Source organism: Alligator sinensis, unplaced genomic scaffold (genome assembly GCF_000455745.1).
Source record: "Alligator sinensis unplaced genomic scaffold, ASM45574v1 scaffold78_1, whole genome shotgun sequence".
Lineage (NCBI taxonomy): Eukaryota > Metazoa > Chordata > Crocodylia > Alligatoridae > Alligator > Alligator sinensis.
In genome coordinates, this window is record NW_005842171.1 from 109053 (window position 1) to 127647 (window position 18595).

Genomic DNA, 18595 nt, shown 5'->3' on the forward strand with positions numbered 1-18595 from the left:
TGTGTTTTATCACACTGGGGCTGTAAGAGGGCATGGGAGAGGGGCAAGGGGTTTGGAAAGACTGGAATCCATAGGCAATGCACAGGGGGACTCTGGGTGGTGGGTGGGGGGCACGTGCCCCCTCTGACAGCAAACTCTCTGGCTGGTAGGTGGGCATGGAGAACGCTAGTGTTCCCCCTGAAATTGGCTCTGTGCTGCATGCGGAAGTACCTGCACTTCCACCACCGCCGTGACCTATGCTGGAATCACCCTCTTCTCTCACAGTGGCATGATGCCTGTGGCCAACTTTATCCATTCCTCAAAGCTGGACCTAAAGCCGTGAACAGCAGAGAGGCAACAGGGGAACACAGAGACAGAGAAGTTCTTTACAAAGGCCACTCTGTCCAACACAATGCCATAAGCCAGTTTCTTTCCCTCTCAGAGCACCCCCAGCAGGAACTCTGAAGGGCTGGCTTAGAACATCCCCTTAGCTATATTAAAAGCAAGACAGGAGACAGAAGTTGTGTCAAAATACTTTTTTGAACCCTCAGAAAGTTAAAAATTTTCAAACAAGAAATGACAACATTTGATTAGAATAAAGATTTCCAAGTCTGTGAGAACATTAAGCGGCAGGGAAAAAAAAGACATTAAAATATTACATTACTTGATAATGCCCCTGGAGTTAAGCCAGCAACACCTAAACATATTCCAATGAAAAACAGAATAGGTTGACATTTGGCTATAGATATTTTTAATGCAATTTGGAGATATAGCTTATGTACATGCACATGGTTTGAGGAAAAACAGGATGATGATAATAAAAAAGGTAACTTTCTCTAAATTTTGAATAAAAGCTTTACTTGCTGAATATAAAAAATATGACATGCTTCACTATGGGGAGCTGCATAATAGAAGATGCATCACATAATTAGTTCATTTCTAATGTTTATAGTCCAGATTTCTGGAATGAAAATAATTACCTCTTTTCTCTTCCTCTCGTTTGAGCTTATCCTCTTCTATTTCTTTTGGTAGTTTTTCCTTTTTTTCTTTTTCTACATCGTTGTGAAGATGCTTGGTGGTATAGCTAAGTGCTGGTGACAAAAGAATCTCTCCATTTTTGCAGAGTTCATCACGGATTTTAATAAAGAACTGCTGAAGTTCTACTGCATCCTCATAAATCTCTGAATCAGTCCTGCATGACAACAGACATATCACATGGCTTATGCATGGCTATACAGTACCTTAAATACAATCTCCAATCTGCTAAAAATGTTACATTTGGGGATAAAATGGAAATACTCACTTTTCACTCAATATTAGCTATTTGGTATAATGTGAAAGCAAAATAAAATTATTACATCTTGCTCTGTTGCTAAGAGCAACTACCTCTTGGAAGTTTTTAAAAGTACTTTTGTAATTAAAGTCAAGAAGAAGAATGTATACATATGTATTATAATTTTTTCTGCAATCAAAGTTTTAAAGAATTAAACATATGTGCTTTACCTTCTGATTGGTATTTAAACACCAGTACGTTATATAGGTACCTACAACATGGTTCCCACCAGAAATGATATGAGAATCTATGCAGCCTTTCAATAGGGTGAGAACTTGGGAGAGGAAGGATTTCCAAAAGCATATGCAACTGAATCCAGCCTTTGTGTAAAAGTTTTATAAGATGAAAAGTTTGAAAATAGTATACAATAGCTACTACTACTGCATTTCTATGTGGGGTAATGTTTATTGAACAGATTTTGTTGTTTATATATGAAAACTCAACATACGTTCAGCCAAACTGCTTTTCAGCCAAACTGCTTTTCAAGATAGGAAGGTTAGGACTGGTTTGTCTGTTTGTGCTTAAAATAGAATGAATGATATTCTGTGACCCAATTGAAGCATTTCCAATTAAAATAATGTTGAGTAAATCAGAATTCCGTTTTGATTTTACATAAACAGACATTTGGGTTAACTGCTTTGACCATCACTAAAAGCCAGAGTCAGTTTTTTGTATTTTAAATTAAAGAGGTTATTAATATTGATAAGAATGGGAGAAAAGATAGGCTGCAAATCAACAGTGAGTTTCCTTAAAGGCTATACAAAGTCAACTGCCTCTGGTTAAGGAAGCTACATGTGTCATCTGGACAAGTTAAAAACAAAACAAAACAAAACAAAACAAAACAAAACAAAAAAGATACAGGTCAATCTCAGGAAATCCCACAAATAAACTTCAGCCTCTGGAATAAACTGTTAACCAGGTAAACCTGATGATGAGCAATCTCCCCTTGAGTAACTGGAATTCAAAACATGACAAGCAACCAAAAAAAAAAAAGAAACTACATTATAACTGGACTTTACTGCTTTCAAAAGAGACTTCTGAGAATCTGAAAATTACCTGAAAAGAGTAGTTCTAATCACCCACTGATCATTTTTTCAATTCTTTTTAAACTCTGTTTAAGAAGATATTATTGCCATCACACTCCTCCTTTTCTTTTGAAGTTATAGCAGTAAACTCTCCCTACATATCCCAATGGGTTTTAGCTGACTTCCTGCACCAATGGAGAGCAAGAAGCTGCAAGTCTGCATACTTGTGTACATTATAAAACACTTTGCATAGCAGCAACTGTTGAGAGGGTTATCTACTTTCAACCCACTTAATAGGTGAAGATTTGCAACAATGGCTAGGGACAAACAATCAAAAAGCCTGAGCCTGAATTGATTCAATCTTTTGAGTCAATTTGGAGGTGGATAGACATTTCCTTTTCATTCCAGAAATGCAGACACATGCATGCAGTAGCTCAGGCTAGAAGCAAAGGAGGGGGGGGTGCTAGAGCAGCCCTCCCTTTCCTTCCTAAGTGCTGAGCTGAGGCCCTAGCAGGATGCTTTGATTAGGGAGGGGTGTAAACCCTGACCATGCTTGCACCATCCCAGGCTTTTCCCTGCTCAAGGGGCAGAAGTATTGCCAGACCCTGCATCTGTTGATACTGAGCTTTTCAATCTCTCTCTCCCTGCTTCTTTGTACTGTCTGCAAACCAGGTCATTTCTAACACCTTTCCTCATCCCCTCTTAAAGACAGAGATTGCAGCTAGCAGGTTGCTTGTCGAACAAAGTTTATCAGCCCATCAAGCCCTACAAAAGAAAACATCTATCTCATTAGTTTCAGGCTTTTCTTATCTGCAGGGTTCATTTGCATTTGCAAACCACTAGCTGTCTGCCTTTATTCCAGTGAAACTGGAGACCCACACAGGCACCTCTCAGCATTAGCTAGCATGGGGGGGCATGACCCGATGCTGGGTCCTTGTGCTGAGGTCCCTGCCATGGGAAAGAGGGGGGAGGGAGGAATACCTGCTTGAGCAGCCAGCGGGGGGGGGAGGGGAGGGGGAAGCAGGGGGAAGCCTGACAGCCGCTGCAATCCCTCAGCCAGCCAGAGCAGTGATAGTGCTCTGGATATGAAGGAGCGGGGTGGGACCAACCCTGCTCTGCTCCAGCAGACAGCCTAGCCCAGCCCAGCCCAGGGCTGCAAAGCATCTGGGATGCTGGGGGACTCTGGTTTAACTTAAACCAGGAAGGGAGCTGGGACAGACATTGCATAAACTGGTTTGACCCAGATCAGTTAAGCCTGATACTACATTCAACCAGGTTTACCTTAAACCATTTTCAGCCACTTTGAAACTGGTTTATGTGCACTGAACTTATGTTCTGTTACAGGTTTAAACCAGTTTCTGATCACTTAAACTGGTTTCTGTGTAACGTGTCCCTAGCCAAGGAAGCACTGAAATGGCTGAGCCACCACAAATGTTATCATCTAGTACAGCTCTGCAAGATTTCTTCTACCTAAACATATTACTTCAGTTAAAAATCTGGTAACTCAGTTACATGGCTTACCTTAATGTTGGATCATGCTTCATGTCTGTAACATGACACCTCCCCCTAAAAACAATCGATTTCTTTCCTCACCCCATCTCTAGTCTCCTCTGCCACTTTCTGCATGACTGCTCACAAATTCTTCTGAGCTGCTCTTCCAGATTTAGAAGTTAGCACTGTGTTCTTTTAGCCTTGGTTTGCATTCTCACAATTGCAAATGTTATATTATTTATGTTTCATTACTTTTACATGAAAAAATTAAAAGTACATATAATTCAACAGAATTTAACATGCTACCAGAAAAAAAAGTACTGAAATCAAAAGGAAATTTTGGTCAATGATAAAACTCAAAATTGACAAAACTAGGTACTGATATACATAATGTCTTACCGGTTCATCCTCCTTGCCCTTTCCAGTACCTCAAACATATGCTCCTGAAACAAGTCTAATCTCCTGTAGCGATTATTTTCAACGTTCTTTCGGATAATGTCAAAGGTCAGAGGTGGTTTGTTTGGAAAGTTGTGATCAACAGCAGGAATTTCAGCTAAAGAGTCACTGTAACACCTGCCCTCATCATCCTGATGGCTCATTACAGACACAAAAAGGTTATGGATAAGTTCCTGGATTAGCAATGTTACATTGGGGACATGAGAATCCTCATCTCCTTCTATCTCTCTTCTTGTTTCAAGTAAAACTTTATGTAGGACCAAGGCATCTTTATAAATCAGAGATTCTGGCTCATTATAAGTGCAGGCATTATTGAACATCATTACAAAGTCTTCTACCATGGAATCGATATCCTGATACTTGTTGGCCATCATGTGGCTTCTGATCTTTTCCATGTCAACTGGCTTTTTAATGGTTACATAATAGTCAGGAAGTTCTGATCGAGATGGGAGCCTCAGGAAGATGGCACTTAGTCTCCTTCCTCGTTTATCGGTATAGTTCTTCACTGCTTCATATACCTCATTCAGTTTCTGCTGCATTGGAGTCATGTATTTTGATTTTTTAGGGGAAATACCACTTTTTCTACCTAGACAGACAAAAAGTTCCAAACACACAAAAACCAAAAATCAGTTTTGTTCACTTTCCTTAAAATCTCTTTCCAGGGCTCAGGCAACTTTTCAGCGTTCTCTCTTTCCTCAGATGTTTTTCTCTGCTTTCACTGTGGATAATTTAAACAGCATACCAAGTGCTGGATAGTAAACTGCTGAAGTCTGTGTTATGATCGTAAATTAAATTTTAACCTATCAGTGTGTGTTTAGGTACCCTAAGAAACCTGAAGAAGCCCTGTACAAATCAGTAGCATACAAATCAGTACAAAGCCCTGTACAAATCAATAGGTGTGGGTGAGAAGAGCACTCACCCTGGGTGCCAATTTAAGAGGGGAGCTGCAATTGCCCCTCCCCCTCCACCCACAGGGTCTGTGTCCCAACATACTCATGCTGGGAGCTATGCAACAGTCCAGAGCTGTTGCTACTGCTGCTTTAAAAGCATCAGCTGGGGCAGGCAGAGTGTGTGACAGTGGTGATCGAAGTGGTAGCAACAGCAGCAACTGCTGCAGCAGCCATAGCTCCTCAGCTGGGGACTGTTTAGTAGTTCTTGGCATGGGTAAGACTGTTGTGACCTCTCTGCCCCCACTCACAGAACTCTGCACTCTTCCCTTGCTCTCAGAATTGCATCCCATCCCCTTGACTCTCAGAACCTATATGCGCCCTGCTGCTTTTGTAACTGCATCTACCCCAGGCCCCAAATCTGCTGTTACGCCACTGGTACAAGTACCAGCTCTGCAAGATATTCTTACTTCAACTCAATAGCCAAGAATAATCTCTTCTTTATGGAGATCTTTTCCATCCTTGACATTAAGAGCTTCATATATTGAGACTACCCCACCACAAGTAATTAGTCTAAATTAAGCATAACACTATTATTATAAGTAAAATGTGAAGCAATGCCTACAAATGGGACTACTGTTTATATTAGCTTTTTGTTATTATAGGAGCTTCCATTGTAATACATGGTCTTTGCTCTTAGATTCTTATGTATCTATACTTTACTTAATAATTTTGCAGTTTTTATCTCATCAACTTCTCAAAAGTGTCCATATATTATATATAATATTTAAAACTGTTCTCTGAAACTTTTACCTTCTCAGTTTAGAATTTAACGGACACGTATGAAGGAGCTGTGTTAACTTGATATCTACAATTTTTTTAAATGGAGTTGGAAGGAAATTCTAGAGAAGCACTTTCTGCTGAATTTCCCAATCTTTTTTGTTTTAATTTGGAATCATTTTCTATTTAAGATGCTCTCTTTGTTGCTCTATGGAAGACTCAAATGCACAACAGAGGAAAATAAGGACCTAATCTTCCCAACATTACTCATGCCAAGGAATATCCTGTTCTGTGAGTAGTCTCGCTAACCATCACGTGGATACTACAGTCAGCATCTATTCAATATGTGATTAAAGGTAGCAGTATATTACCAGACAAGTTTAAATACAAAATGATACTAACTGCATGAACTAAAGACCTTGAAAAAAAAAATCTTAGAAAAATATTTCTGTAAGATCTCTTTCAGGTACTGCAGAAAGTTTATTTGTAACAGCAGAGCAAACATTTTTTGACAGAAACGTGTTTTTTTTTCCAATTTATAAAAAATGTTCTTTAAACACACTTTAAACTCAATATGTGGCAAATTATTTTTTTCTACTGACTCATCTTTTATATTATTCCGATTTTACAGATGGAAAAAATCCCCATGAAATGCTACCAAATTAATAAAGTAGGTAATAGCAACTCAATTTACTATCCTCACATACTACACTCTATTTCAGGACAACAAAACATTTTACAGCCATTTTACAAAACATTTTACAGCCATTAATGCAAAGGTTCCCAAACTATTTGCACCAGCAGACCAATGTCAGTCTTCAGTTTCTCACAAACCACCAGGCACCTTTATATCAAACTTATAATTCAAAATACCATAAAAGTGTACAGGCCTGGTGCAATCCACAGCCCATTCACCACAGTCCTTTCAACCATCAATGGTCCACAGACTACAGTTCGGAAACTTCTGCATTAAATGCATTAAGTGTCAAAGTACTAGTGTAAAAGTTTTTAGCTCCAACATAAAGATGGGAAAAACGAAGCAAAAATAAGGACAAATGACAAGACTGCAGAACAAGCCTATGAAATTGCATCTAACTTTCTTAGCTGTAGAGCCCTTGGGATTTCCAGTTCTGGTGGATGGACTAAATTAGGAGACCAGGGCATGCCCAAATTAAGACACCAGTAAATTACCAAATTAAGATGTGTTCATGTGATAGGTTTGTAGAAGCAAAGGAATATGCTGACAGGACAGAATGTGGACAGTATGACTGCCCTTTTGACAGTAACATTTTAACTCGGTTCCATTTCAGTGTATATGTCAGGTCAGGGTACAGGGAACATCTTTGAGCGTATGTTAATTTTAACATTAATGTTTTGTTGACCTAGACTAGGGTTGTCAAACATATGACCAGGGATCCTGGTTTTCTCCGATTTAAAAAAATCCCCAATTTTCAGTTACAAAAAGTAACCCTGAATCCATTTTTCCATGATTTAAAATCAGAGAAAACCAGGATACTGTGTGGAACCATCTCTTCTGGCCCACCAGTAGCCCAGATGACTACCAGAACCTGAGGGCTAGGGTTAGTGGGTTGAGGCCTGCCACAGAATTCGGGGTCCCTGTGCCCAATGGAAATGACTGTTGATAGCAGGAGGCAAGCAAATGTTGTGCAAATACAGCCCTTGCTCACTCCACCATTACCTGACCCCTACCACTGGCTCCTGTCTACTGCTGCTGCCTGACCTCAGACCCTCCCTGCCTCCTGACCCCAGACCTGCCCTGCCACCAACAGATCTGTCACAGCTACCACTGGCCCCATGGATCCAGCCAAAGCAGAGTTTGACACCCTTAAACCACACCATTTGATTTAAAAAAAAAACAAAACAAAAGCAACTGTTGTAATTTTCACTTTCCATTTCAAAATTGCCTTACTTAGCTTTAATTTAGGGGAAGTGATATCATCATCTTCTGGCAGAGGTCCAAGTTCCTTCTTTTTTTCTTTAAGGATCTTCTCCAGCATATGAGCATCATTGTATACCTACAAAGCAATAAAATGTTGGAACAAAACAAGCAGTATTTAGAATAACCCACAGTTCTCTGGTATAGTATGTATGTATGTACGTCACACAATAACATAGGGTACATCTACATGTGTGAGTTACTGTGGAGCTAATTAGCTCCGCAGTAAAGCGTCACCGTCTACATGAGTGCTGGTATTAAGGTACAGTAAATTAATTAACTCCACCATAAGGTAGTACTGTCGGGAACAGTATTATCTTATGGCAGAGTCATTTACTGCACTACAGTGCAGATGTGGATGCAGCAGTGCTCTGAGCCAGGGCAGAGCAGCCCCAGGGGGTCAGCCACATGGCTCCATAGTTTCAGCACCCTTGTGCTCCAGCCAGCCCCTTTTCTGCCTGACACTGCCACCTGAAGCTTGAGACTGAGTCCCTGAGCCTGCTGCCAGCCCATGGCTGCTCCACCTCAAAGTGCTGCTGTTCCGTGTGCATGACTGGGAGTTTAACATGTAACATTAATTGCGAGTGTAAATGCACCTATAGGCTGCATCCACACGTGATGTGGACGTTTGGTTCCCTGGGGACAAGTAACCGAAGCGCACCTTGTGCTGCCACTACTTGTCTCTGGGGAACACCTGTGCCATGCATGCTTTGACACATGGCAAGTTACCCTGGAAGCAGTAGGGGAGGCTGCAGCCTTACCTAGGGTCCTGGGGGCTTCCCGGGCCTGCAGCAGCAGCAGCAATTCTGCCCTGTGGAGTGGCTCGGCTCTGCTTTTGAGTGGCACGTAGTGCCTGTGAGTGCACTACTTTGCTTTTATTTCCCCCCCGCAGGTTTTTTGGACCCCTGGATATCCTGCTCATCTGGACACGGCCGTAGTTATCTTGTTAGTTTCAGTTGTGTAAAATTCTCTTCCAGTCTTAAGTAGTTATGCAATGTGGCATTACATTAACAAAACAGATGTCAATTTCACCCTAAATGTGGCTGCAAATCCAGGTAGGATGAAAAGCAATTTTTGTAACCTAAGGTTTAATCTGCTGACCTTTTTTAAAAAATGGAAAAAAGAAAAGAAAAAAATCTGCTTTATTGGTTCCCAAACTAGATTACAAACTGCCACCTCTTCTCTTTCTTTTTCTCCCAGAAAGAACTGCTAGGAAATGCAGTCTGCTCCCACTGGTTTAGTTTCCTATTCAACAACTCTCTCTAAAACCTTTACAATCCATCTTCTATTTCAAACACCTACACAAAAACTAATTTTGCCCCATCCTCACCCCTCCTCCCCCAATTATCCTCTAAGATTTATCCTTGGGTAACTTCCTTCCCTTTGTCAGCCTAGGTGTGGTAGATAAAACCAATCTCCTAATCTATTAATTTTTCCCTACCCCAATCTTTTCTCCAGACTATTTTCCCCTATTCAGAACATCACCTTTCAGCCATCTCCTCTTGAACACACTATCACCAATTCAACTTCCAAAATTAGGATTTTCACAGGAGAACCAAGGCAGTTACATGCCCATAATCCACTAAAAAAAAAAAAAAAAAAAAAAATCAGTGGGAACTGAGTGCCTAAAATCTCAGCCCAAGAGATTAATTTGATCTTTTCTTCCAAAACACACACACCCTAGTCACCATCGATAGTTTTCTTTTCCCTGTTGTCAAACTTATTAACTTGGTTTCATATCAGATTCTGCTCTTCTCTTGCTCCCTACCTCACGCATGTCTTAATTTTACTTAAATCCTACCATTCTTCTCCATCTGAGAAAAAAAAAATCAGTACTGTCCACCCCTTCAAATACAGCTCTTCCCCATATATCTTGGTAGGCCTTCACCTGAATGATGCAATCTCCTTTTTTTTAACTTTCCAATTCATGCCTTACTCTTGGAAGGGGGGATAAGGGGAAGATGAAAATCAGTTGAATGTTGCTGCTAATATTTTACTCCCAGAACTCCTGTTAATTTCTTCTGTTATTCATTTTGCTTATTTCTCAAAAATGTTCAAGTTCCCTATTGTTACTGTGACAGGGGCCATGTTAGGGCCGGGACTCGCGTCGGCCTGCCCACCCGTCTAAGTACGGAAGTCCACCCAGTCTCACCTGCCACAATTTACTGTTCCCAAAATTGGTGTAAAAATGAGGGAGGCTGCCTGTTTTAATGCCCCAATGCCAGAGGGTGCTATACACAACTCCGACGTCCCTTTATGTGCCATGCCTTGCAGATGGCATCCTATGCTCCAGCTCATGGCTGGGTCAAACTCAGCCCCTTACTAGGCCTCAGACATTTGTCCATTCACTCTGCCGTATCGGGCCTCATTTATACCACCTCCCTCTCACTGGGGCCTCTTGCACTCCACCCTCTCTCACCAGGCCTCTTACATTCTGTCCCTCTCCAGGCCACACTCAACCTGCCCTGCTCCCATTGAGCGACCACGTAGACCACCAGGCTAACCTACATGAACTCCTTGACTGGCCCTGGCGCAGCCTTTTGGGCCTCTTCTGTGACCCTCATCTGAACAGTGGCCAGCCAATTTGCCTCGCCCTGGGCGGAGCTCTGACCCAGGCCCCTCTCTGGGTAACTCATCACTCTTGTTCCCTCCTTAGGGCCAGCTACTCGCCCTTTGGACCCAAACTCTGCCTCCCCAAGTCTGAGGGCTTACCGGAGTTTCCCTCTGACCCAACACTCGGTCTCAACATGTATGAGGACTTACCAGGGTCTTGGCCTCTGGCCCCACTGCAGCCTCAGGAGTCCACAGACTGACCTTAGCCTAACTGCTCCCTCCTTGGGGCTTCAACTTATGCCCTCTGGCTAGGGCCTTCCTTTTGTGCTCTGTCACCAGGGCCTTCTAAACAAGTTCCTAACCTTTTGACCCAAACTCAGCTTTACCATGTCTGAGAACTTACTGAGCCTCTGGCTCAACTGCAGCCTCAGGCATCCATAGACTTACCTTGGCCTAACTACCCTCTCACTAGGGTCTTCCACACACGCCCTGCTTGCTGGGGCCTCTGGGGTCTTGCACCCCATAGGGCTCAGCTGTCCAGAGACATGCCTAGCCCCCATACCTCTCCCTGGGGCTGGGTAACCCACCAGGATTTGGAGGCTAGGGTTTTGAGGCACCCCTCCTCACCTTTCACCAGGGAGGTAACTGGCTTGGCATTTCTGAGGGGCTGTCCTGCCACAGATAGCCCCACCAGACCACCCTTCCCAGGCAGGGTACAGTTTCTGGTCATGCCCAGGACCAATGCAGGCCTACCTGCCTTGGTCTTATCCCTGTGGGGCTACATGTTATTCCTGGGCTGCTCTCTCCACTGGACCTTAGTTCCAGCCTCCTTCTTGCCTGCTTGCAGCCTCCAAGGTGTTGTGAGCAGCAACTCACCTGGGTGTTATTGCTCCGGCTGTCAGCAACAGACTGCAGGCTCAGCCCTGTGGGCCTAGATTTAAAAAGGCCGCCTCATCAGGGCTGGCCTGCACCTGCCAGCTGCCTACTCTCAGCCTTAAAGTGGTGGACACCAAAGGTGCTCTGCCACAGTTACCTCCTTGGTGCCGTTTTTCCCCCCTACCTTACACTCTCCTTCCCCCAGCTTTCTCCCTTTGCTTTTTCCATTTAGTCTCTCCTATTCATCCTTATATCTTCTCTTATGCTGCCAGTTATGCATGGAAGTATCCTGTCCCTTTCAAAACATTCCTCAAATCACACACTTTTATAATAAAAAAAGAAAATCCAAACTCTGTGAACCACAAACACATATTACTACCCAAAATTCTAGGTATCTGAACTTTTCTGTCTTTGTCCTTTCTGACTATAAACTTCTTAAGGGAAAGTAAGTGAAAGAGCTGTTCACTTTTATGCGTTTGTGCAGCATACAGCATATTAAACACAACTTACGTAACAACAACTGAATACCTGGAATTGGGTACTGTTATGTCAATTGAGTACAATTATGTCCTTCTCTCTCTCCCACACCCAGCCTGTCTCTCACCCATTGACTCCTCAATCTACATCTTCACTGACTGCCTATCTTGTATGCATACCAGCCTAGCCTCTGGCTTCTTTACTTTTCATTCCATCCAGGAAGAGAACACACCAACTGCTGAAACTTCCCCAGCCTGATGAAGGGTTTTTGAACCCAAAAGCTTGCTTAAAAATTGTTTTCCAACTATTTAAGTTGGTCTAATAAAAGATATCAGAGTCACCCAAAGAACCTTGTCTGATTATGTCAATAAGGCCTTCAGCAGTTCACACGCAGACATATTCTATTTTAAAAGAGCCCATATATCAAACCTTTACCCAAAAGTCTGCATGTCCTAGATAGTGACCTGATGCCAATTAGTATGTTACAATCAAAGTCCTGCTATGCTACCTTAGAAAAAAATACCATGCTTGTCAACAATTAAGAGTTGCTGTAATGAATTTCATAAATGCATTTGCAGGAAAAGTAAATAAAGAAATTCAGATTGCAGTTTGCAGTTATTGGATTTCATGCCTCTATCAAAGTAGAATTAAATTATATGCAATTGTAGCTACATGGCTCACTGCTTGCCATAATCAGATTATTGAAATATCTGATTAAGAACAATATTCTTCCTAAATTGGTTTATACTGTTCTGCTTCACAGGCTATATTAGTAACTTTATGTTGCCATGTAGAAAATATTTTTTTTTTTATAAGTCAGAGTATGTTTTGCACTACTGAGCACTTTAACAACTACATTTTCCTATTATTAAAAACACCACACATTCTATATGCCCTCATGCAGTACAGCAGAGCGGCATTTTACTTTAAGGCATCAAAATCCTTTTTTTCTATAAACAAAACCAGAGTATCTAACCTCTTACTGCTCTCTGTAATCATGGCCAATAGTGAAATAGGAATCTATGATTTTTCAGTTAGCTAAACTCAACGTTTTGCATGCTCTGGCTGCCATAGAATCATAGAAAAATTAGGGCTGGAAGAGACCCCAAGAAATCATCTAGTCCAACCCCCTGCTCAAAGCGGAACCATCCTCAACTAGATCATTCCACTCAAGGCTCTGTCTAGCTGGGTCTTAAAAACCCCCAAGGATGGAGAGTCCACAACCTCTATGGGTAACCTGTTCCAGTGTTTTACTAGCCGTTTAGTGAGAAATTTTTTTACAAATATCTAACCTAAACTTCCCTTACCGCAACTTGAGACCATTGCTCCTTGTTCTGTTATCTGCCACCACTGGGAACAGTCTAGCTCCATCCTCTTTTGAACCACTCTTCAGGTAGTTGAAGACTGCTATTTAACCCCCTCTCAGTCTTCTCTTCTGCAAACTAAATAAGCTGAGTTCCCTCGGTCTCGCCTCATAAATCATGTGCCCTAGCCCTATCCATTTTAGTTGCTCTCGCTGAACTTTCTCCAATTTGTCCACATCTCTTCTGTAGTAGGGGACCGAAAACTGGACATAGTACCTAGATGTGGCCTCACCAGGGCTGAATAGAGTGGAATAATCACTTCCCTTGATCTGCGGACAACACTCCTACCAATGTAGCCCAGTATGCCATTAGACTTCTTGGCAAAAAGGGTACACTGTTGGCTCACATTCAGCTTATTGCAACCCCCAGGTCCTTTTCAGCAGAGCTGCTGCCCAGCCAGTCAGCCCCTAGCCTCTACTAGTGCAGATTGTTCTGTCCCAAGTGCAGGATTTTGCACTTGCCCTTTTGAACCTCATGAGACTTCTTTTGGTCCAATCCTCCAATTTGTCTAGGTCACTTTGAATCCTAACCCTACCCTGCAGCATACCTACTACTCTACTCAGCTTGGTGTCATCTGTAAACTTAATGAAGGTACACTACATCCCATCTTCCAGATCAATGATGAAGATACTGAATAAAACCAGCCCCAGGACGGGCCCCTGGGGCACTCCATTTGATACTAACTGCCAACTAGGCATCAAGCCATTGACTACTACCCTTTAAGTCCAATGATCCATCCAGTTTTCTATCCACCTTACAATCCATTCATCCAACCCACACTTCCTTAGCTTGCCTGGAAGAATGTTGTGGGAGACAATATCAAAAGCCTTGCTAAAATCAAGATATATCATATCCAATGGTCTCCCCACTTTCGTAGAGCCAGTCATCTCATCATAGAAGGCAATCAAACTGGTCAGGCACGACTTGCCATTGGTAAATCCATGCTGACTGTCCCTAATCACTTTCTTCTCCTACAAGTGCTTAGGAATGGATTCCTTGAGGACCTGCTCCATGATTTTTCTAGGGACTGAGGTGAGGCTGACTGGTCTGTAGTTCCCTGGATCCTCCTTTTTCCCTTTCTTAAATATGGGCACTATATTTGCCCTTTTCCAATGGTCCAGAACCTCTCCTGATCGCCATGAGTTTTCAAAGATGATGACCAGTGGCTCTGCAATCACATCAGCCAACTCCCTCAGCACCCTCAGGTGTATCCTATCCAGCCCCGTGGACTTTTGTACATCCAGCTTTTCTAAATTGTCCCTAACCTGTTCTTCAGTCACAGATGGCTACTCACCTTCTCCCCAAACTGTACCGTCAGATGCAATAGTCAGGTAACTGACCTTGCTTGTGAAGACTGAGGTGAAAAAGGCATTGAGTACTTCAGCCTTTTCTGCATCCTCTGTCACTAGGTTCCCTCCCCCATTCAGTAAGAGACCCACGCTTTCCCTGATCCTTCTCTTGTTGCTGACATACTTGTCAAAACTCTTCTTGTTACCCTTCATATTCCTTGCCAGCTGCAACCCCAATTGCACTTTGGCCTTCCTAACTTCATCCCTGCATGCCCAAGCAATATTCTTATACTCCTCCCTAGTTGTTTGTCCAAGTTTCCACTTCTTATAAGCTTCCTTTTTGTGATTTAGCTTACTGACCAGTTCCATGCTACACCAAACTGGTCTTCTGCCATACTTGCTAGTCTTCCTGCACACCAGGATGGTTTGTTTCTGCACTCTCAGTAAGGTTTCTTGAAAGTACAGCCAGCTCTCCTGGACTCCTCCCCACCTCAGATTGGCCTCCCAAGGGATCCTGCTCAGGAGTTCCCTGAGCGAGTCAAAGTCTGCTTTTCTGAAGTCCAGGGTCCGCACACTGCTGTTTTCCTTCCTTTCCTCAGGATTCTGAACTCCATCATCTTGTGGTCACTGCTGCCCAAGATGCCACCCATTACTACAGTCCTAAAACAAATGTCTCAAAGCCATGAAGCCAGCTAGGAAGCTCAGGGACACACACCCAGGCTTGAACTCCCAACCTTCTAATCCCCACCCCTTCACACAAGCCCCTTGACCATACAGCCATCTTTAAAAGAGTTTTTACAAGATTCTGTGATCATAATGTATTTGTATATACCAATACTAACAGCTGCATTAACTCACACAATATAAAATACCAAAGTCTTTATTGCTGACTCATTTTTACCTGACTAATGACCAAATATAGATTTCAAGATTTGGTACATAACAATAAGAGCCATTTATTTTTTATTACTGGATTACTTACTTCCAAATTATCCATAATAATTACTGTTTAACAGATGTTTCCTACTCTTTCACATAACAAAATTATATTTTTAATCATAGTTAAGTATTATTCAATTTAATCAAGGACCTAGAAACCGTGAGTAAATACAATGCAATTCAATCACATCTCCTTTCTGAAAAGGCTATATAAAATGGCACCGAAAATAAGTTGATATGAATTAAGATAATTTCCCCATCTATCAGACAAGAACACAGAATTGCATGGGGACCTCTCAGCTTCTGAATCCAATCCCATAGCATCACAAATAGGGGTGCATCGATAAAGATTTTTTGGGTTGATGGTATCTGCCGATATGGATGGTCAATAATAGGCTGTCGGTAATCTGACTGCCAATATGCAGCACAGCAGCATGAAGGGCAGCTCCTGCTGCTGCACATACCCCTGAAGGAGGCATAAGGGACACACACCCACCCCCAGATATGTGCACGGGGTGAGGGTGGACTGCCTGCTGCGTGCTCAGGGCCAGGGCTGCTCCAGCCTCTTTCCAGCAGCTATGCTCAGGCTGGGTGGGTGGCAGTGGAGCTGGGGGGAGGAGGGGGCAGGGCTACGGCTAATTTTGGGGTGACTAGACCCCACTATAGTTCTCCAACTCCCAGCACTGCTGCCTGGCCAGAGTGCAGTGCAGTCCCCTGGCCCTGAGTGCACAGTGGCAGCCTACCCTTGCCCCATGCCCAGATCTGGTTGGGGCAGGGCACATACCCTCTATGCCTCCTATGGTTGGGGTGTGTGGAGTGGTGGGAGCCAACCCAAGTGCCCCGCCAGATAAGCCGCCAGCTCCTTTGTGCCCCGCCCCACCCTGGTTGGGCAATGCCTGAACCTGCCCCACTCCATCCCTCACCATAGGGGTCTCATTTAGGAAGCTAAATGATGGAAATTTAACTACATAACTCTTTTTCATTAAGCACTAGGAAAATACAGATAGCAGCTCTACTCCAGCTTTATTCACCATAGCTAAATTATGTATTTTTAAAAGGAGCATATATATATATATATATATATAACCAGGGACCCCAGTTGAACAAGAATATATATATATCCCTATGAAAAAATCCCATATTTACTCAAATCCAAGATGAGATTTTGTTCCTCATTTAACAAGGGAACAAAAAGCCCCTAGTCTTGGATTCAGGCACAAGCAGGGTGCTTCAGCTCTGACTCTGATCCAGGGTTGGGGTTGGAGTTAGAGCTGCAGCTACTACTGGCTCCTCCTCCCACCCCCCTCCAACTGCTTATGGGCCAGGTCCAGCCCTGGATCTGCTCCACTGCAGGGTATGGAGCACATGGTCACTCTGGCTACACCCAGCCTGGCCACACAGCAGCAACTGTGTCAACAGTAGCTGCAGCTCTGGCCCCAGCCCTGGCCCTGAGGCACTGCTGCATGGGTGGGCTGGAGCTGAAGCAGTCATGTGCTCCATACCTCAGGCTGAAGTGGGGCCAGAGGGTAGGTGGCAGTAGTGGGGCCAGGCTGGAAACCAGAAGCTATGGGAACAGAACTGGGGGGAGAGGGCAGGCACAATGGTACAGACATGGGGTGGGAGGCAAGTGCCAGAGGATGCAGGCATGAGAGGGAGTGGGTACATGCATCAGGATGCAATGTGTGGGGAGTGAGTGGGGGGAGGGAGGGCAAGGAGCAGGGGTCAGGCTACTTGACTTCCCTACCCCCTGCCCCCCCCCCCCCCCCCCCCCTGCCACTGCTTGTCCGTATTCAATGGTGTGGGACCCTAATTTAAGATGCCCCCCCAATAATCAGATGATATACATGGAAAATTATCACAAATGTATACATTTTCCATGTACAGAATCTAATTATTGGGGTGGTTGTCTTAAATTCAGGGTCATCTTGGATTCAGGTAAATAAAGTGTTCATATTTTAAGAAAAAAATACTCCAATGAAGTTTTAATATTTATTCAGTAAACTATTAGCATAACAACTGGAAGGAGTAACCACAGACTGACTATAACAACATTTAAATTGTTTTTTCTTGTTGCAAGCAAGCAGAAAGGTAATTATACCTGCATAATTTAAACAGTACCTGTGAGCCTTCCTCATTATAGTGCCTTGCATTTCGGAACATTAGTTTCATATCTTCAATCATAGCTTCCTCCCCTGAGTATTTATCATTGCGGATATTATGCTCAATCATTTTTAAATCCATTGGCTCCAAAATGATTTTATAATAATCTGGATAGTCCTTTTTGGAGGGTTTAACCATAAATAGATCACAGAGTCTTCTGCCTGTGCTTGGCTCTCGAGCTTCAAGGACTGCATTGTACAAAATTTTCATTCTCTGTTTCCTTATATTTTTTTTACTGTTGGTTAAGGGGAGAAAAATTGTTACAATTTTTTTTCTGAATATCAACAGCTACACAAAAAAATATTTATTCAACTGTACAATAGAAAAACTGCAATTAAAAAAGCACATACATGTCTGCATGAAGATCATTCTATTCTAGATATATATTTAGGTGCCCATTTTAAAAGTTTACAGAATGATGATGGTGGGACCAAAGTTTGGGTTCCTGGGTGAGTGAACTGTTAAGTGAACTAGGTAGTTAATCTTAAAATACTAGATTTTGCCTCTCTTTTCTTTCTTTTCTCCATTTTCAGTGTAAACATTTCCCAGAATAAGAACAAATTACTATGATCATCTTCACTCTTTGTATCTAAATACATTAAGTTTTCTGTGTAAGACCTACATTTCTGAAAAACACCTCTATTTCTGTCTTCCTAAGCTTTTTGGGTGCCCAGCTTTATAAATTTAGAGCTTGGCTTTCTGAAATATTGCAGTCAAAGGCACCCATGGGTGGCTTCTACCCTGAAAAAAATATACCCGAGTATCTCAAGTTAGGCACTCAAATGCAACCAAATAAAATGTCAAACTGGTTCCTAACTTGTGTGGAGGACAACTTCCTGTTCTAGAAGGTGGAGGATAAAACTAGGAGGTCATCTATCTTGGATCTTGTCCTGACCAACAGGGAAGAACTGGTGGAGGTTGTGAAGGTGATGGCTAACTTGCGAGGAAGCAATCACAATGATAGAATTCCAGACCCTGAGACAGGGAAAGCATGAAATCAGCCAATTAGGATGCTAGATTTCAAAAAGG

The 18595-nt window shown here is 42.8% G+C and overlaps 1 protein-coding gene across 16 annotated transcripts in view; it reads right to left on the bottom strand.

Moving 5' to 3' along the window:
• The window catches only part of PBRM1 (polybromo 1), a 125437-nt gene that overhangs the window by 39293 nt on the left and 67549 nt on the right, over window positions 1-18595 (bottom strand). For all 16 annotated transcript variants that reach the window (XM_025206741.1, XM_025206740.1, XM_025206739.1 and 13 more), the window contains 4 exons: window positions 17525-17801; window positions 7882-7987; window positions 4228-4870; window positions 960-1171 (listed from right to left, as the gene is read on the bottom strand). In XM_025206741.1, coding sequence (XP_025062526.1) covers window positions 960-1171; window positions 4228-4870; window positions 7882-7987; window positions 17525-17801 — 1238 coding nt within the window. The remainder of the gene's footprint in view (window positions 1-959; window positions 1172-4227; window positions 4871-7881; window positions 7988-17524; window positions 17802-18595) is intronic.